Source organism: Myotis brandtii, unplaced genomic scaffold (assembly GCF_000412655.1).
Source record: "Myotis brandtii unplaced genomic scaffold, ASM41265v1 scaffold382, whole genome shotgun sequence".
In the NCBI taxonomy this organism is placed as follows: Eukaryota; Metazoa; Chordata; class Mammalia; order Chiroptera; family Vespertilionidae; genus Myotis; species Myotis brandtii.
In genome coordinates, this window is record NW_005364671.1 from 1,580,957 (window position 1) to 1,602,060 (window position 21,104).

The following is a 21,104-nucleotide window of genomic DNA, read 5'->3' on the forward strand; positions in this document are numbered from 1 at the left end:
GCAGAAGAATTTTGAGTCAGAGATTTTGCTAGTTTTGGCACGCACTCACAAAAAAGTTGCCCACCCCTGCCCCAAACCATAACACTGCCTCCACCAGTTTGAAGGGTTGTACTCATGCGTGTGGGGTGCATGCTTTCATGCTGTTTCCTCCAAATTCTCACTCTGCCATCTGCATGATGCAACTGGAAACGTGATTCATCGGACCACATGACTTTTTTCCAATGCTCCACTGTCCAATCCTTGTGTTCCTGTGCGAATTGGAGATGTTTTATCTTGGTAACTGCAGACAGACAAGGTGTTCGAACAGGCCTTCGGCTTCCATATCCCATACGATGCAGTGTATGGCTAATTTGCCTACAAACGTCAGGTGGTCATAATAATCTGGCCACTCAGTGTATATATTCTCAATGGAATATTATTCAACAAATTAAAATGCTGTTTGCCCTAGCTGGTTTGGCTCAGTGGATAGAGTGTCAGCTGCGGACCAACGGGTCCTGGGTTCAGTTCCAGTCAAGGGCCACGTACCTTGGTTGCAGGCTCCTCCCCGGCCCGGGCCCTTGTCGGGACTTATGCAGGAAGCAACCAGTTGATGTGTTTCTCTCACATCGATATTTCTCTCTGTCTTTCCATCTCTCTTCCACTCTCTCTAAACATCAATGGAAAAATATCCTTGAGAGAGGATTATAAAAATAAAATGCTGGTTCATTACTATTGTGTAGAAGGTTAAAAAGTTGTATTCACCCAGACAGTGACGATATACTTGAACAAAAGACTGATTAAAAAAGGCAAATGTGATTTAACATTGTGTTTAAAGTTTATGGAATTGATATTACATGTTTTTTTTTAATTTTGTAAAGGAATTGCTATCTTTCAAATTTCATATTTATTGCATGATTGGCTAATACATTCTCATTAGTCAAGACTCAAAAGGCATTAAAAAGGTATATAACGAAGTCTCCTGCTTACCTCTGTCTCTCACTTACCTTTCACAGAGACAATGTTAGACGTTTACTTATCCATCCAGAGATTATTTTACATATAAACAAGCTAATTACTATATCTATTTTCTCCCAGTTTTACACAAATGGTAAACACTATTTAACACCCTATTTTTTTTCCATTGATACTACATATTAAATATATTCCATATCAGTTCATTTTATGGCTATATAATATTCCCTTCAATTCTAAAAGATACTATAATTTAATCAGATCCTGTTGTGGGAATTTGAATTATGTCCAATATTCTGCTATTACACGCCTAGCCTACACTCATTAACTGTGCACTTAGGTGATTTCCACATGGAAATATATTTATAGACTAGGTTCGCAGATGTAGAAGTACTGATTTAAGAATATAGGTGCATTTTAAATTTTTTAGATATATTTCTATTGATTTCAGAGAGGAAGGGAAAAGAAGAGACAGATAGAAACATCAATGATGAGAGAGAATCACTGATCGGCTGCCCTCTGCACGCCCCCAACTGGGAATCAAGCCTGCAACCCGGGCATGTGTCCTTGACTGGAATTGAACTGGGACCCTTTCCGCAGGCCCATGCTCTATCCACTGAGCCAAACCAGTCAGGACTGCATTTTTAATTTTAATAGATATTGGCAAATTGCCCACAAGGGAATTGGCACCAATTTCACTCTTACTAACGGTGTACACAAGTGCCTATTTTCCTATAACTTTGCCAATGCAAGGTATTACCAACTTGTTTTACCTTTACTAATCTGACAGATAAAAATGGTTTCTTGCTCAACCAGAGTGCTCAGTTGGTTGAGCATCATTGGCCTTGTACACCAAAAGGATGCTGATTTGATTCCCTGTCAGGGCACATACCTGGGTTACTGGTTTGATCCCTGGATGGGGCATATAGGAAGGCAACCAATTGGTGTGTATGTCTCTCTCTTCTCTCCCCCTCCCCCCTTTTCTTTTTTCCTCTAAGTATGTCCTCAGGTGAGAATTTTTTTAAAAAATCGTTTCTTGGTGTATAATTAGGAGTTAATTCATTCTGAGTTATTTTGATTATTTTTTCAATGTTTCTGAGCCATTACTGTTTCCATTTCTAGAAGTTGTCTTTATATATTGTTCGTTAAAATTTTTCCTCATTGTTTTGTTAGAGTTCTTTATATACAGGGGTAGGCAAAAGTAGGTTTATATTTGTGCATATGCGAAACAGTTTATTCTTGTATTATTATTTATTAATTATTGTATTATTTTCCATACAAACATCTGTAAACCTACTTAGGCCCACCCCTGTATTATGGATATTGAAGTATGGTAGCAACCATCTCAGGTAGAAACTGTAGTTTAACTTCTTTCTCAGAAGGCCCGGAAGTCTCATTCCAAATTTAGGAGACAAAGGACTGGAAAAAGTATGTAACTCCCTTTCTCTAAGCGTGGCTTGGTTTTTCTCCGGTCTTCTGAAACATTAAAATGTGCTGGGCGGCATATCTGGTGCTTCGGCCAGGCGGGACACGCTGTGCTCTCTGTTCCTAGAACACATAGATAGGAATGTGCTGGCGCTTCGGCCAGGCAGGGCACGCTGTGCTCTCTGTTCCTAGAACACATAGATAGGAAGGTGGTCACTGTACTGATGCTGTACTGTGTCGGGAACAAATTGTGTAAACAAGGCTTTGTAACTAACTTTGTGTTTTTTTGCAAATAAAAACGCTGTAACTCCTGTAGTCAGCACTGCAGTTCAGCCTTTGCTTCGGCAGGGTGCTATAACTAGTCGCTGGCCAGCTTAATAAAAGCTCCTAAATCTTAATCTGAGTCCCTGGTGGTGGTCTCCGTGGGTCGCCCCATTACAGATATTAGTCTTTTTTCTGTGGTTTGAAATTCATAATTTTCCCCTCTATTTATTATTTATCTTTTGATCTTGTTATGTTTTTTACCATATAGAAAATAGTCGAAATTACCAATTTTGACTTTTATACTTAACTCTGCTCCAGCTTTTCTAACCTTTTTATTTTTTTAATCCTTACCTGAGGATATGTTTTTATTGATGAGAGAGAGAGAGAAAGAGAGAGAGAGAAACATGGATCAGTTTCCTCCCGTACATGCCCTAACCCAGGGATCAAACCCGCAACCCAACTATGTGTCCTGAACAGGAGTCGAACCCGCCATCTTTTGGTGTATGGGACAACACTCCGACTAGGGCAGCCGTGGGCAAACTACGGCCCGCGGGCCGGCCCGTTTGAAATGAATAAAACTAAAAAAAAAAAAAGACCGTACCCTTTTATGTAATGATGTTTACTTTGAATTTATATTAGTTCACACAAACACTCCATCCATGCTTTTGTTCCGGCCCTCCGGTCCAGTTTAAGAACCCATTGTGGCCCTCAAGCCAAAAAGTTTGCCCACCCTTGGACTAGGGCCTTCTTGTTACCTTTTAAATATGCTAGATACTTTTCCATTTGCTGTTCTCTCTGCCTGGAATTCTCTTCCTGGAGATATGTGTGGTGTTTCCCTTCCTCCTTCACCACTTTGAGTCTCTCTGATCAAATAATAACTTTGCAGTGAGACTTGCCCTAACTATGTATTTTACCCTCCCCTTCCCTGCTTTCTTTTTCAACTATCACCTGAAGCTCACACTCTTTAGAGCAGCAGTTCTCAACCTGTGGGTCACAACCCCTTTGGGGGTCGAACGACCCTTTCACAGGGGTCGCCGAAGACCATCGGAAAACACATTATAATTACATATTGTTTTTGTGATTAATCACTATGCTTTAATTATGTTCAATTTGTAACAATGAAAATACATCCTGCATATCAGATATTTACATTACGATTCATAACAGTAGCAAAATTACAGTTATGAAGTAGCAACGAAAATAATTTTATGGTTGGGGGTCACCACAACATGAGGAACTGTATTAAAGGGTCGCGGCATTAGGAAGGTTGAGAACCACTGCTTTTAGAGGTATCTGTTTATTTGTCTCATATCAGATTGCAGATCATCTATATAAATGAAGCAAGTGAGAATTAACATCTTCAACATGGTAATCACATCATAGGCTGGACACTTGATCTAGTGAAGCTCATTTTCCAAAACATTGAGAGGATAACTTCTGTAAAAACTGGTTTCAGACACAGCGTAAAGCCTTACAAAGAAAGCAGTCCTGTGTCCTGAAAGCAGTGTTTTTTAAAGTGTAGTCCATTACCCTGGGGTGGGTTAGCAGCTTATTAAAAAAGCAATTTCCTGGGCCTTACCCCAGATTTATTGATTCAGAATCTTTGAGGGAATGGGACTGAGGAACTTGCCTTATAAATAAACTTGCCAGGTGATTCCTAGACCATTAAAGCTTGATGATCACTTCACTGCATGTATAGTCAGTGCCCCCAGCTTAGTCATGTACCTTGTTTACCTAATTCAGTTTGAACCAAGACTTAGGATTATTTCTAAAAATCAAAGCCACTGTCAAAAGACAAAAGGGTATTACCCTGGTTGGTGTTCTCAGTGGTTAGAGTGTCGGTTCTGAGCACCAAAGGGTCGCAAGTTTGAATCCCAGTCAGGGACGTGTACCTGGGTTGCAAGTTCAATCCCTGTCCAGGTTGGGAATTATGCAGGAGGCAACCAGTCAGTTGATGTCTCTCTCTCACACATCAATGTTTCTCCCTCTCCCTCTCTCCTCTACTCCCTCTCTCCCTTCTCTTTCTAACACTCACTGGAAAAAATATCCTCCGGTGAAGATTAACAACAAAAATACACACAAAGGAGTATGTGCCCAGGGTGCTGAAGAACAATCCTAATGGAGGAACTTCAGAAATGAGCTAAACAATGAGATGGGCTTACAGACTTGTGGAAGTGATAATGTAGAAAACAAAACTCTTTGGCTAGCCTGGTTTGCAGATGCCTAAAATCTCACTTTACACATTAAAGGACCCTGGCTTTAATTTTCCCATTAAAGGGAAAAGGGGAAGAAAGGAGAGTTGTGTGTTGGCAAATAAGTATATGATCTCTAAGATACCTTACCTTATGTTCTGGTTTTTCTACCAAAGTACATAAATATGGTTGAACAAACACATGAATGATTATGTGTAAGTAGTACTATATTAACACATAAAGATTATGTGTAAGTTATTACTATAGTAAAAAACACTAGTTTGGTTTGTTACCAAAGCGGCTTCAAAAGAAATAGTATAAGGTTAGCAGCTGCAGCTAAGGAAGTACACCAGTATATAGAAGATTTGCCTCAAACTGTGAGATCCTATAGCAGTGTTGAACATGAATTGCTTCTGCTCAGTAAACTCATTTTGGAGAAATGGTTCACACATTATCAGAAAGACATTTAATGTGTTTAATGGCTCAAGAGTAAACAGCCAGAAATTTTGATATTGACTCTTGGTTTTAAAGTAATAAACATTAAACATATAGATGTATTAAAAAGAAAATAGTGATTTAGTCATATCCACTTTTCAATATGTGACTTTTTGTAGTATTGCACAGCTGCAGCATCTAGAATTGTATTTTCTTACTTTCCAATATCTATACCTGCTCTTTCATTCTTTGAATTAAAGTAAAACCAGTGACTGTTTTTATTTGGTCAACAGTTCTTTGATGCTGTATCTTATGCAAAAAATCTTTTCGTATTGGCCTATCAGTATAAACTATCATTTTAATCCTAAAAGTTATTATGATAAAAATATTAACTATCATTATACAACTGATAATAAAATAGGTACCGATTTTAAGGGACTACTATATTCTAAGAACAAATCTGAGCGTTTTCTTTATTTTTACAAGAATGTAAGTATTTTAAAGATGGGTTATTCCCACCTTACATCTCAGGCACCTTTAAACTTATGGGAGCCACACTGAAATGTAATATTCAGGAAGCCTCACCCAGTTTTGCAGCCTCCATTTTTTATCAAATGTGCCTTTTTTTACAGTTTCTAGTACAGAGTAACTAAGTAGTAAATGTTTGTGGAATTTTATCACCCTCCCCCTAAATTGCTATGTTTCTTTTAGTATATATTTTATGTTGAAGTACAACTTGGTAAAAATTAGTAACTTATGTAATTATGACTTTGATGAAAAGAAACTAAGCTATATCCTGTTTTGAATTAAAATGAGATTACTTTTTCATATCTGATTTATTAGTAATCCTGATTTCCATTAGCAAGTTAGAAAATATCTAGTATCTGTGCTTCAAAGACTGAAAAATTTTACTAATGATTAATATATGCTAGCCATCAGATGTTCTATTTATTTTTCTCTCCAAACTTTTGATTAAAAGGTGAGATTTTATCTTAGATTTCTAATAGCAAGAACTGGTGAATATGAGCTATGGATTAGATTTTGTTTCTTCACCAAGGTCAAAGTTTGAGACTTCCCACTCCCTAATCCAAATGAGTTGCGTTATTATACCTGATTTGTGATTAACTGTTTTCTTTATTTTATTTCCTTAACCCTTTTTCTTCTTCTACCTCCCTTTTCCTCTCCCTCATTTTACCCCCTTGGTGAGGGTATTTGTTCTTTGTCTTTACATATTTGTCACTTAAGCTTTTTATTTGAGGGGTTGATTAATCAACTTGTTTTTCCCCAGATAGGTCTGTGATAAATAGGTTGTTTGATTTATTAAAATATTTTATAATGAAAAAAACAAAGCCATTTTTCCTTCCCACAGAACAGTTGCCTTTGCTCCCCCCTTTGAGTTTGCTATTGCAGGAGTCCAGTTACTGTAGACACTATTTATCCCTTCATGGCACCTCACCATGATGAACACCATATGCAGTTAGTTAGGTTGACAGCTTTGGTGTTGCCACTAAATGCACGGGCATACTTACCTCTTCTCAAGGAAGAAAATACCACAACAAAAGAACCACATTATTTTCTCTTAAAACAACTTGTGTTTTCCGAGTGTGTGTTTGTTCTGGTGTTTTGAGCTGGATTTTTGCTGCTGGTAGTGTGCTGTGAATGCTGACTTTGTGGTGTGAATGATCTTTACAACAAGCAGAACCTCCTAGCCATGAGAAAGATTTGATATCTGTGTTGTGAAGTGCTTGTAAATTGTAGTGGAAAGAATTGACAAGTAAGAATTTTATAATTTGTGGCTGTCCATTGCCCCTATGGGCTGTCAATGATTACAATTTGAAAATCTCAAAGTATACATGATTTATATCTTAGGAAGATTAATTGCATTAATTAAAATTTTAACAAAGTCTCCCTTTGATTAGAACAAATTGTTAGTTAAGACCACTAGAAAGCATCAACTGGCTGTATGATCCCTGTATTTCTCAACTGCTTTCAAAAAATTAGAATGATTTGCCAATACCTGGTAGAAAACTGATCACTTTGTTGTTGTTTTATGGTTAATTGAACAATTGTGTCTTTGAAGTCTGCACCTCTCTGGAATGTTTTGTGTAGCTTTGAAATTTGTGTTACATATTATTTTAAACCCAATAAAATAACTATATTTTCATAATTATTTTTTCTTTTAGCTCATTTTCACAAAAAGAGAATTTGGCAACTACACAGTTTTCAGGCAAAATTGTCTTAAAATTGAATTCATAAAACTACTAAGCCTTCCTCCCTTCCTTCTTTCCTTTTTGAGGAGTATCCCAATTTAGCTAGTATTTGGTATCATTTGTGAGCTAGTTCTGTGATGGCATTTACTGTGTGATATCCATTTAATCCATCAGTGTGAAAGCAACAAGACCTTATTTTCTCCCTTTTGTAGGAAATGACACTCTGTGTTTTTGTTTTTGACATCTTTAATTTCAGAGGTTACCAATGATCAGATCAGGATCAAGATTGACTTCAAATATTTTAGTAAGAAATGGAAAGAAAAATGAGATCTTAACTTTCTGGTCTCCAAAACTACACATCATTGAGAAACAAGCTATATGGGTGTGAAATTTGGGATAGAGACTTAAGCTGCTTGAGCACCTTTTATCCCATAATAGTTGTAGAATATGAAGATCGGAATTTCCATAGGGGCACTGATATTTCATGGCCAATGTTTTTATTGTTGTTTTTTAAAATATATTTTTATTGATTTCAGAGAGGAAGGGAGAGGGAGAGAGAGAAACATCAATGATGAGAGAGAATCATTGATTGGTTGCCTTCTACACGCCCCCTATTGGGGATCAAGCCTGCAACCCCCAGCATGTGCCCTGACCGAGAATCGAACTATGGCCTCCTGGTTCATAGGTTGATGCTCAACCACTGAACCACACTGGTCAGGTAACAATGGGTTTTTTAAGGCCGTGTCATTTTAAATTGGCGTGAGGTCTGGTTATTGCTTCTCTAAATATGTATATGCGCCTGCCTTCAAATGAACTTATTTGCAGTAGTGCTAACTTGCTTTAACATTCTTGCCGACAATTCTAATGGACCTTAACACGGTCTACTTTATATAGTCACATCACAGGTTTTGGGAAGGATTCAGTCCAAATTTGGGGGGTGAATTTCTATACACAAGAAATATATGAGCTTTAAAAATTAAGAGGTTTGATTCTATTTTGAATTTGGATATCAAATGAATCTAAGCACATGACATTTTAATGCTGTTTATCTTTTCAAATAGATTTACCTTCTAATGCATGTGACAATAGGACTTTGCTCATCAGCTGGAACATACATTTCAGAGGAGTTGTTACCTAAAATATTATCATAAGGCATAAGAAAACACACGATTTAAGTTGCCTTTCATGAACATAATTAAGAATTAATAAGCTAGTACTGATGGCTAGTCCCCAGAATTTCCAGTTTTGCCTTTTGTGACCTGTGTTATTAAAAGTCCATTATTTTTACAGACTTTATTAAATTGGATCTTATTAAAGCATTCTATATTTGCATTTGGTCTTTCATAATTCATTATTATTATGACATTTACTTTTTACCATCAGATCTGAAAACATATCATAAGCTACCCTTTTCTCTTGAAAGAAATGCTAATTTCAAACAGTCCTCTAATAGAAGAGAAAAGCTTTATCAGTTTTTTCATTTATTCCAGATCGTGTTAAGAATACTAATGCTAGACTTCGGTATGCTAATATCTGAGCTTTTTTTGGTCAAAAGCTTAGAATTATTATTTTTATCCCATACTAAGTATGAAACTAAAAGACCTGCTACTATTGGAGAAAACACGATTCTAAAGTACAATTCTTGTTTCTAAAAACTTGTGGAAATGTTGCTAAATGCTCTTTATATTAGGATAATGGTAGTCAATTTAACTTTGTACCTTGAAATATTTGTCCTATTTAAGAAATTGTTTTCTGTTAAAATTCATTTTGTTTGTTTTCTCATAGTTTAGGGTAGTACAGCTTACAGTGTTTAAGACTAAGAATCCTATGCTGTCAGCCTCATGTGGCATTTAGGGTGTGTTGCCTGCTTTTCTAAATGATCATCATTTCTATATCATTTATTAGGTAGTGGAAAATTCAATATAGCAAGACTTTACATACTGATATCAAACAAGCTGTCTAATTTTAACAACAAATTCAGCAAGTTTTATGTTGGGATACTAGTAAACTTATTAAACTCTGAAATGAAGCTTACTTTGCATTTTATCTCATTTTAGATTTCTGACCATGTGCAATAGACACTTTGGCAGTGTTATTGCACAAACTATTCGGACTCAAAAAACAGACCAGTTTCCACTTTTTCTGATTATTATGGGAAAGCGATCATCTAATGAAGTATTAAATGTGATACAAGGTAAAGTACATGTCACAAGGGGAGTACAGTGTCTTGTGTATATGATAACCTACAATATTTACTGTCAAAGCTGACAGCCATCTTTTATATTGGTGAATATTTTTGCATTTGAAAATACAGAACTTCTTGAGGAAGAAAAACTTCAAAAAGTATAGGTACTATGAAAAATGAAATACTCTGTATGAAAATCCAACAGAAATGCCTTAATAAAGTTACACAGCCCTTGAGACATAGGATAATCATGTTAAATCTTCAGTATTGCTTAATTCCCTAAACTAGCAATTAAGTCATAACCAGTTGTCAAATATGACATTTCATATATGTATATATACCTAGAGATTTGCTGAATGTATGATTAGTTGAAAGAAATGCTTATCTTTAGTTATCTAGAAAGTTCAATGACTTGATACTACGAATGGAATTGTTTACAAGGTGAATCCGTGTCTAAGATGCAACTCCGATGCATGAAGTTATTAGGATACCTATGAATTTAAACTTCCAAAAAAAATTAATCTTTAAATTCTTTACTAAAAAAATAAGTTAATGATTTTTTTTATTGATTAGCATAAAATATTACCTTATTCGTGGCAAAGCTTAAATTGAAAATAGTATCTCTTTCCTATGCCACAGGTAAAAAGATGTTTCAGGTGCACACACTAAATAAAACCTTCCGTATTTTATGTTTTCTCTATAACTAGAACATTCCGTTTCATAAATAATGTTAAAGAACTGCTCATCTGCCCTGGCCAGTTTGCTCAGTAGTTAGAGCATTGGCCCATGGACAGAAGTGTTGTGGGTTCAATTCTTGGTCAGGGCACATGCCCAGGTTTAGGGCTCGATCCCCAGTAGGGGGCTCTTAGGAGGCAGCCGATCAATGTTTCTCTCTCTCCCTTTCCCTTTCTCTAAAATCAATAAAAACATACTTTAAAAAATACTCACTTTTTTGTCTACAAAGCTATGTGAGGTCAGATTGCTTCATAAATTTCAACTAAGACAATATATTATAATTGATTTACTATAGAAATAGATATGAGAATCCAATTTACTCTGTTAAGCCACACATTAAAGAGATTTTTATTAAATGTTAGACAATCCTATTCTTTTCACTAAACTTTTTCTATTGGAACATAGAGTCATTTTTCATAAAAAATGTGACATTTATATTAACACGTAATGACTTTATTATTGTCACTTCTAAAAGATTTTGATAAGTATGTTTTAAATATTTCAGTTTTAATTTCTATCACAGTAAATGTTGATAACTATAACCCACATACAATTCTTTAGGGATCTCAAGAATATAAAGGGATTGTGAAGCCAAAAATTTTGAAAACCACTACAGTAAGCTATAAAGAAGAAATTTGCCCTGAACTTCATTAACTGGTATCTTTTCTCCATCTTGGATCATTAAGGGCTTAAGTATAAAGTACCCATAAGACCAGTTTGGTAGTAAGTCCTTACAGTTAGGGTTGAAGCATCCTATATAATAAAAGCCTAATATGCTAAGTGTCCGGTCGTCCAGTCAGCCATTCAACCAATCAAAGCAGCCTTAGCATATCATATGCTAATAATATACTAAGGTCGCCCAACTGCTCGCTATGATGTGCACTGACCACCAGGGGGCAGATGCTCCGACCGGAAGGTTAGCTTGCTGCTGGGGTCTAGCCAATCGGGACTGAGCTAGACAAGCCGGACATGCCCTGGAGCCCACCCGCAGTCCCTCCCCGCTGGCCAACCTCCCATGTCCCTCCCCAGCCCCAATCGTGCACCGGTGGGATCCCTCGGCCTGGCCTGCGCCCTCTTGCAATCCGGGACCCCTCAGGGGATGTCAGAGAGCCGGTTTTGGCCCTATCCGGCAGGCCAGGCTGAGGGACCCCACTGGTGCACGAATTCGTGCAATGGGCCTCTAGTAGTTTATAAGCATTGGCTTAAGCCTGAAAATTAATGGTCAGTATTTAGTCAGTTTTACCACTATGAATGGTATTTTCCCATTGATGATTCCAGTACCCTCCATAAAGTATTCATGCCTTGAACTCTGAGTCACATACACTACAGTTTACAAATAAGAAATGAAAACCCAAGGATTTGCACAGGAACAAAATCTGCATTAAACTTGATCCTAAACTTTTTGCCATTTATCATGTCTGTTAATAATAACTACCAGTGATTATGCGTGTATTATGTACTAGGCACTTTACATTATCTCTAATCCTTCTACGAACCCTACAGAGATAGTGTTACCTTTATTTTGCAGATAAGAATATTGATCCTTAAAGAGCTACAGTCAATCACTCATTCACTTATTTATTTGTTTATTAAGTGAATATTTGTTAAACTCTCATCATGTGCTAGATAATTTCTAGATACTAGATCATAGTGGTGAAACTAGGGTTATAACTATGACTACAAAACCAGTTTTAACTAGATAAGAGCATATTAGTTTGTACATTTTTTAGATTATAGTTATTATGATTAATTCTAGAATGACTTCCCATTTTATAATAATTAAGTTTGACAATCTCCATGTGTTGCTAGGTAACACAACAGTGGATGAGTTAATGATGAGACTCATGGCAGCAATGGAGATCTTCACAGCCCAACAACAGGAAGATATAAAGGATGAGGTAAGGTGAAAGTTTAAGTAGACATTTACTAGAATTTTGATGAGTGATTTGTCAAATGGTGATGCTTGCCTATGCCATGATTGATAAGTAAGAATGATAAAGATTCATTTCCAGATTAAGCAAGACTTTTATGTCATTGAGTTTACCTTGCAGTCCACTCTTTTCATGAACCCATGACCCAACAATTTTTTTAACTTTATGGACATTTATGCTTTGCTAGATTTGGTGTGATGGCAGGAGGTGAATTTGTAGGAAATGAATTCCAAAGCGTACTAGTATTTACAGAAGAAACTACAGTCCAGGAAATCTTGTCTACTATATGGGTTTTTTATTCACTTTTAAGGTCCTTTTTACTCTTTTTAAATATGAGATTGACTAGCAATAAACATAGTTTACATTTGAACATATTTTTTAAGCACTGTGAGGATTAGCAAAAGATCTCCAAAATTCTGAATTTCTCAGTCTCTTGAATACATTCATGTGGTATAGAGAACATGAGCATAGAACCTCAAATAAAATACTAATAACAGCAATGTTGATAATGACAAAGGTTGTCAACACTTAATGAATATTTATCATGTGCTTCTCAAAACTTATGATCCTCAAAACAACCCCATGCGGTTGTATATGAATCATACAGTCTGGCAGGAAACAGGTGGCACTTTCAAACTGGGTGAATTGAAAAGAGTTTAATAAGGGAACTGTATAAAGATATGGACAGGGTTAATGGAAGTCAGCAATGGATAATACAGAGTCTAGGGCTTAAGGGAGCCATTACCATTCCTATGGTTAAAGTCCTAGGAATGGTGTATGGAGAGGACTGCTTCTGATAGAGGGATATAACCAGCTCTTGGTGACCTGGTAGGGAATAAACTGCTAGTACCTCCTATTCGTCTAACCCAACTAGAACTTCCATGGGCAAAAAGCTAGGTAGAGCATGGATACTGAGGGGCAGTGGAAGATAATCTAGCAGAGACAGGTACTATTTTCTCCATTTTTCAGATGAGAAAACTAAGGATCAAAAAGTTAATTTACCCAAGGTCATACAGCTGGTTGAAACTATAATAATCTTAAGTGATCTTTAGTGCTTTATCAGTCAAGAAATTTCTAGATTTGGAAAATAGCTTTAAGACCAAATAAGAAACAAATATTAACATTTGTTTATTTGAGATGCTAAGTTCACAGCTATTAATAAAATCATTTTTAATTTTGTTTCTTTTTAATTAAATTATGAAAATATTTCTGTAGAACAGATAAGGGAGAGTTTGATTTCTGAGCAATGATGAAAAGTTTCTAGGTATAGTGAATGTTTTCAATAGAATACCCTTTATCTATTGCAAACGGGACATGTAGACAATTTTAATATAATCTTGTATATTGTATTTTATTTTATTTTATTTACTTGTGTGTCTTTCATAAACCTGAGTTTGTTAAAAGAGCAAGGTTGTATCATATTCACATTTGTAACTCTATATTCCCTGACAGTATACCTAGGAGTAGGCACTCAAATGTTTGTCGCCCTTGTTGGTTTTACTTAGTGGTTAGAATATCAGCCTGCAGACCGAAGGATCTTGGATTTGATTCCCGGTCAAGTGCTTGTACCTCAGTTGCAAGTTCAATCCCCAGCCCCAGTCAGGGGGCACATGCGGTAGGAAACTAGTCAATGTGTCTCCCTCACATCGATATTTTTCTCTCTCTCCCCCTTCCTTCCTCCCTTTCACTCTCTAAAAATCAATGGAAAAAATATCCTCAGGTGAGGATTAAAAATAAATAAATAAATAAATAAATGGATAAATAAATAAATAAAATGCCAAATGATTGGATAAATGAATAATTGGAAGAATTTACATGAAATAATATTTAAAAAATAATACGTCAGTGATTCTGCTAACAGAATCATTCATGAATTTAATTTTAACTGGAAGCTTAAAATATCTTATTTGAAATGTTTAAAAAGTAAAGGCAAGCCCGGCCAGTGTGGGTCAGTGGTTTGACGTCGACCCAGGAACCTGGAGATCAGTGTTGGATTCCTGGTCAGGGTACATGCTTGGGTTGCGGGCTTGATTCCCCAGAATGGGGCCTGCAGGAGGCAGGTGATTGATGTTTCTCTCTCATTGATGTTTCTCTCTAACCCTTTCCCTTCCTCTCTCTCTAAAAATCAAGAAAAACATACTAAGAAGAAAGTGAAGGTAAATTCACAATTACAAGGAACAGTGTTTTTTGTCACATAGACTCAGCAGATAGGAAATTATTATGATCTATGCATAGTCCTTCCAAAAGAAGTCTTTAAACTTAGAAGAGCTTTTCTTAGGAACACTCTACTTACCACCCGAATAATAATTTTCATGAAGGCACTCTAAAAACAGAGAAGTCCTTACCTCTTGCAGTTAAATTTCAATAAAAATTTCAATTATATGGAGCCTTGGATTTTTCCTGTAACCCTCATATTTAATTTTGTGCTAAGTATTAAAGGAATTAAAGTCAATTTCTTTACCAATGAATTATGAGGAACACAAAATAAGATAAAAGAATGAACTGGGAATATGCATGCAGATATTGTGCTTTCCTATTATACAGCATAATCTGTAAATCTGGTACTAATGAGACATAAGATTTAAATGTCTGAAGAATGTATTTAGTAAATTATTGTCAATCAATGCCTCTATTCTAGGATAAACATAATCTTGAAAGGCAACACACCTATTATTACAAATTCCTAACTAAGTACAGTAGTTCATTATTTTGAAATGTCATTGTCAATTTATAGAGTAACAGATAAACATCTTTCCACCATATACCTGATTACCTTTCCCTCAAAGTAAATGAAACACTGACTATTAAGAAAAATTACAAACAACAGTTTTACAACAATAAAAGTAACCTAGTGAGCATTAAAACTGTAAACTAGTTATAACATTGTCAACTAGCTAGAACAAGGCTAAAAGCAAAAATAGACTGTGGCTATTGTCATACAGTGATAATTGCTTTCCTCCTTTTTGTTGCCAATAGCCCCTCATTGGAGCAAAGCACCTCTCTGTCCCCAGGATCTAGTCCAGTGCTATATATTTAATAAATGCTCAGTAAGCACTTACAAAACCAAACTGATAATCATTAATGAAAATGTCTATGAAAAAGCTTTAGGCAGTTCTCTCAAAAAGAGGCTCATTTAATGTATTCTTCTTCCTCCTCCTCTTCTTCCTTCTCCTCCTCCTCTTCTTTCTCTTCTTCCTCCTCTTCCTTCTCCTCCTCTTCTTCTTCTTCCTCTTCTTACTCTTCCTCCTACTCCTGCTCCCCCCTTCCTCCTCCTTGGTTGTAGGTCCTTGCCTGCAAACTTTCTGTTGATAAATCAGCTGACAGTTGTATGTGCACTCCCTTGTAGGTAACTAACTGCTTTTCTCTTGCTGCTTTTAAGATTCTCTCTTTGTCTTCAACCTGTGGCATTTTAATTAAGATGTGTCTTGGTGTGGGCCTCTTTGGGTTCATCTTGTTTGGAACTCTCTGTGCTTCCTGGACTTACAAGTCAATTTCTTTTACCAGGTAGGGGAAGTTTTCTGTCATTATTTCTTCAAATACGTTTTCAATATCTTGCTCTCTCTCTTCTCCTTCTGGCACCTCCATAATGCGAATGTTGGTACTCTTGAAGTTGTTCCAGAGGCTCATTATACTATCTTCATATTTTTGGATTCTTTTTTCTTTTGGCTCTTCTGATTGAATGCTTTTTGCTTCTTCATATTCCAAATTGTTGGTTTGACTTTTGGAATCCTCTACTGTTGAAACCCTATAAATTATTCTTTATTTCAGTTAGTGTATGTTTATTTTCTGACTGGACTTTTTTTACGTTGTTGTTTTTTTGTTTTGTTTTTTAAATATATTTTATTGATTGTCTACAGAGAGGAAGGGAGAGGGATAGAGAGTTAGAAACATCGATAAGAGAGAAACATCGATCAGCTGCCTCCTGCACACCCCCTACTGGGGATGCGCCTGCAACCAAGGTACATGCCCTTGACTGGAATCGAACCTGGGACCCTTCAGTCCGCAGGCCAACGCTCTATCCATTGAGCCAAACCGGTTAGGGCTTTTTTTACGTTTTTGACATTCTCACTAAGATCCATGAAAGTCTCACTAAGTTCCTTGAAGCTCTCATTAAAACCCTTGAGTAATCTTATAACCATTGTTTTAAATTCTGTACCCAGTAGCTTGCTTCCTTTCATTTCTTTTATTTGTAACATGTTTCTTTGTCTCCACATTTTGGCTGCTTCCCTGTGTTTGCTTCTATGCATTAGCTAGAACTATTATGTTTCCTCGAATTGGTAGAGTGGCCTTGTGTATTAGGTGTCCTATAAGGCCCAGTGGCTCAGCTTCCCCAGTCACCTGAGCTGGGCACTCTAGATTCTCCCCTGTGTGGGCTGTGTACACACTCTTGTTGTAATTGAGCCTTTATTGCTGTTGGCATCACTGGAAAGAATTGACTTTCAGGCCAATTGGCTGTGAGGACCAACTGTGTCTACAATGGAAGAGTTGCTATGCGGGAGATACCCTTATGGAGTAGCACTTGCTTCATTGGGGCTTTGGTGCTCACTGAGCCTGCCCCTTGAGTGTGTCACTTCTCGATGCATAATCCAATAAGGTCTGAAGCTGTCCACTGGATGCACTGGCTCTGGGGCCTCCCAGGAAGTGCAAAGTCAGCCATTGCCTGGAGCCACCCAGCAGGAGCTACAGAGAGAACTGCAGATGGCTGCTACTTGTATTGCACTAGGAAGTGCCCAGACGAGGTTCACAGCAAGGCAGGTTGGTGCTAATGCCAGGTCTTGGGCCTTTTATTGGTAGGTTTGGGGCACACTGGCTCCAGCTGCTGCTTGTTCAAGAAATTTTAGCAAAGTTTGAAGCCTGAGCCAGGACAGGCTATTCATATGGAAAAGCTGCTGCAAACAGCTTGGGTGGGGCTACAGATTGGATGAGGTGGGGTTTCAGGGAATCACCAGGGTGGAGCAAACAATGTGGGCCACACTGATGGAAACTCAGATATGGCTGCCAGTCAGCTGTACAACAAGGGAGGTCCCAGCATAGGAACAATGACCCCTGCGAGCACCCCTGTCTGGGAGAAAGCCACCGCCTAGTTCCTGCCCGGATAATCGAGTTCTTCCCTGTATGTCCCTGGATTCCCCCAAAGCTGCTGCCCAGTGCTGGAGCTCAGAGGAAGCAGGACCGTGTAAATTTGTGCATGGGCCCTTTAAGAGGAACACCCATGACTCCAGCAGTCTCCATGTCACTCAGCCACAATCCCTGCTGATTTTCACAGCCTGAAGTTACAGGGACTTCTCTTCCCAGCTCTGAACCCTGGACTGGGTGTCTGGTGTGCAGCTGGGACCCCCCTGCTTCTCACAGGAGGCCTTGGAGATATCCCTCCCAACTAAAAATACTCCACGTATGGGTGTCAGACTAGCTCATTCCATGACTCCACCCCTCCCACCAGTGCTTTCTTCTTTACTTCTCTAGTTGTAGGGCTTCCATTCTGCCAGGTTTCAGGTGGTTCTGAATGATGGTTTTTCAGTTTTTAGTTGTAGTTTTGATGTGGTTGTGGGAGGCGGGGAGTACAGGCATTTACCTCCACCGCCATCTTGGTTTCCCTAATTTTATTTTCTTGAAGGATCCTTGTCTAGTTTTGGTATCAGGGTAATGCTGGCCTTGTATCATTAGTTTGGAAGAGTTCGCTCCTCTTATTAATTCTTCTTTAAATGTCGGTAGAATTCACCAGTGAAACCATCTGGGCCTGGACTATTCATATTTTCTATTTCATCCTGATTCATTCATGTTAGGTTGTATGTTTTTTGGAATTTATCCATTTCTTCTAGGTGATCTCATTTGTTGATTGTATAATTGTCCATAGCCGTCTCTTATGATCCTTTGTATTTCTGTGGTATCAGTTTTAACATCTCCTCTTTCATTTCTGATTTTATGTGTTTCAGTTCTCTTTTTTCTCAGTGAAATGGTTTGTCAATTTTTTTATCTTAAAAAAACAGCTGTTAGTTTCATTGATCTTTTTATTGTCTTTTTAGACTCAATATATTTAATTTATTTCTGCTCTGATCTTTGTTTTTTCTTTCCTTCTTCTAAATTTGGGCTTTGTTTGATTTTTTTTTATTCCCTTTAGATGTAAAGTTAGATTGTTTATTTACGATCCCTCTTGTTTCTTGATACATGCATTTATCTCTATGAACTATCCTCTTAGAATTTCTTTTGCTGTATCCCATATGTTTTAGTATGTTGTATTTCCATTTTCACTTGTCTTTAGGCATTTTTTTATTAATCTTTTGATTTCTTCTTTGACTCATTGTTTGTTCAGTAGCATGTTGTTTAATCTCCACATATTTGTGAATTTTTCAGTTTTCTTCTTGTACTGATTTCCATTGGGTGAGGAAAGATGCTTGATATGACTTCAGTCTTCTTAAATGTATTAAGATTTGTTTTGTGGCCTAACATATATGATCTGTTCTGAAGAATGTTCCATATGTGCACTTGAGAAGAATGTGTATTCTGTTGCTTTTTCATGAAATGTTCTGTATATGTCTGTAAATGTCTAAAATGTTTCCTTATTGATTTTATATCTGGATGAAAATGGGTATTAATATCTCCTGCTACTATTTTATTGCTGTCTATTTCTCTCTTTAGGTCTATTAATATTTGCTTTATAGTTTTAGAGCTCCTATATTGGGTGCATAAGTATTTTAAGAGGATTTTTTACCCAGTGTGATGTCTGTGAAGTGATCAGGTGGATGAAGCTCTGGGAGCACCTAACCTGGGTGAGCTGGACATGCTGTGTAAGCAGGGAGCTCACTTGACATGGAGCACACAAAAGGGTTCTTGCATTCTCTGAGTGCGAGCTATAAGGCAGATGGAGTAGGTGAGAATGAAGATAATAATAGCCACTCTTCAGGATCCGGCTACATGCCAGGCATACTTCTGGTCTCTAGGGCAGTATTTCTCAGTGTTATTCCTGGACTACTGGAGTACTCGGCTACCTACCAAGAATTCCAAGCAGCTAGGTATGAAAAAGCCATGTAATCAATTTTGTTTATATTTATTTCACATTTTCAAATGTGAAATAAATTACAATATCCCTCCAGATTTTAGTTCATTTATTGTTACAGTTAGACTGCTCATATATAACAAGGATTGTATTGGTTGTTTTGACTTAACATTCATTTAATTGGGGGAGTTGACTTTGGCTTTTAGTTTTCATGTCATTCACATGTTAGTTAAATTTACATTAATTTCCTTGCTTAAATTAGTTATATTCTTAGTTCCCCAAAATTGATTAGGGCTTAAATGTGGTTCTTGAAGCATAAAGTTGAAAATAGTATAATAAATATTGTAAACCAGTATAACATAGTTCAGGCTAATTCAAAATTAGGGTAAACATAATTGAGAGAATTCCAATGTTAGGGTAGAGGATTAGGAGAAAATTTTTGGAAATCATATATCTGTTTCTTCTGAGACAAGTATACTGGTTGTCTGAGTCAGAGGTCTCAGAGTAAGTGTCAGCAGGCCCCACCCCAGACCTGCTGAATTATGATTATGAGGGTGGGATCCAGCAATGCTATGTTTTAACAAACCCACCTGTTGCTTCTGCTACACACTACAGTTTGAGATCTTCTGTTCTAAGGGAAAGGTCTGAGCATGAGTTTTAATAAAGAAGTATGAGATAAAACTTTTTATGACATTGATAATAAAGGTGAAAATGCAATGGCCTTGTTCAAATTTTATACCTCAGCAATATATCCCTAAGTATCCTAAACCTGTTTTTTGAAAGCTAAAAATATCATAGTTTTTAATTTAAGATTTCTTAAGAAAAAATTAACTGTGGTGCACATGGCTTTAATCATAAAGAGTTTGGTTTTTTTCCCCAAAAAACTTGATAATTTTCTTTATTGAAAGAAATTGATTATATACAGTAGAGGATATTTCAAATTCCCAAATAAGGCTTTAACAGAGTATGAAAATAAACATTTTAAAGAATGAATTAGGATTCTACTTACCACTATCTCCCAAGGTTAAACAGTCAACCTTTCATCTTTGAGTGTGATAAACTTGTTTACTTAAGTCTGACAGAACTTTAAGTAGCCCTTTATAACAAATCTCTACATAATTTGAGTCCTTGTTTGATCCAAATATTCAGACATAACTGAAAGAACCAACAAGCATATGCTTCTTTTTTATTACCTTAGAAGAGGTTTTTAATTTATCATTTGCTTCTATTTTTAATGATCTATCATTGGAATTTCCTAAGTTGTTAGAAACAAAGAAAAGAAATGGGATCTGAAAGCTACACTGTTGCTGAAACTAGGAGTCATTAAACTGAATATAAATAGCCTTTGTTGCTGGAGTCCAACCCCAGCAGGTCCAGGGGTCCCCAAAGGTGTGGACGGAGTTGGCGAAGAAGGAATGACACGGAGACAGCGTTCAGTTGATCAGCATAGCAAGGTTCTCCCTCCAGGATCTCCAGCCAAGTTCTGGTCATGATCTCCAGCGAAGTTCTTGTCAGGATCTTTAGCCATGTTCTCTCGCTAGGTTCTCCAGGCAGGTTCGGTCGCCAGGTTTCTAGTCAGGTTCTCTTGCCATGTTCTATCCAGGATCTTTTGCCATGTTGTCTCGCTAGGTTCTCCAGCCAGGTTCTCCAGGTTCTCCAGCCAGGTTCAGTAGCAAGGTTCTCCAGCCAGGTTCTAACCAGGTTCTCCCGTCATGTTCTGTCTAGGTTCTCCAGCCAAGTTCTGTAGCCAGGTTCTGTCCAGGATCTTTTGCCATGTTCTCT

At 37.1% G+C, this 21,104-nt stretch overlaps 1 protein-coding gene across 6 annotated transcripts in view; it reads left to right on the top strand.

Moving 5' to 3' along the window:
- FAF1 (Fas (TNFRSF6) associated factor 1) overlaps positions 1–21,104 on the top strand; it is a 356,513-nt gene that overhangs the window by 276,559 nt on the left and 58,850 nt on the right. For all 6 annotated transcript variants that reach the window (XM_014544808.1, XM_005872500.2, XM_014544812.1 and 3 more), the window contains 2 exons: positions 9,535–9,671; positions 12,207–12,295. In XM_014544808.1, the coding sequence (XP_014400294.1) occupies positions 9,535–9,671; positions 12,207–12,295 (226 nt within the window). The remainder of the gene's footprint in view (positions 1–9,534; positions 9,672–12,206; positions 12,296–21,104) is intronic.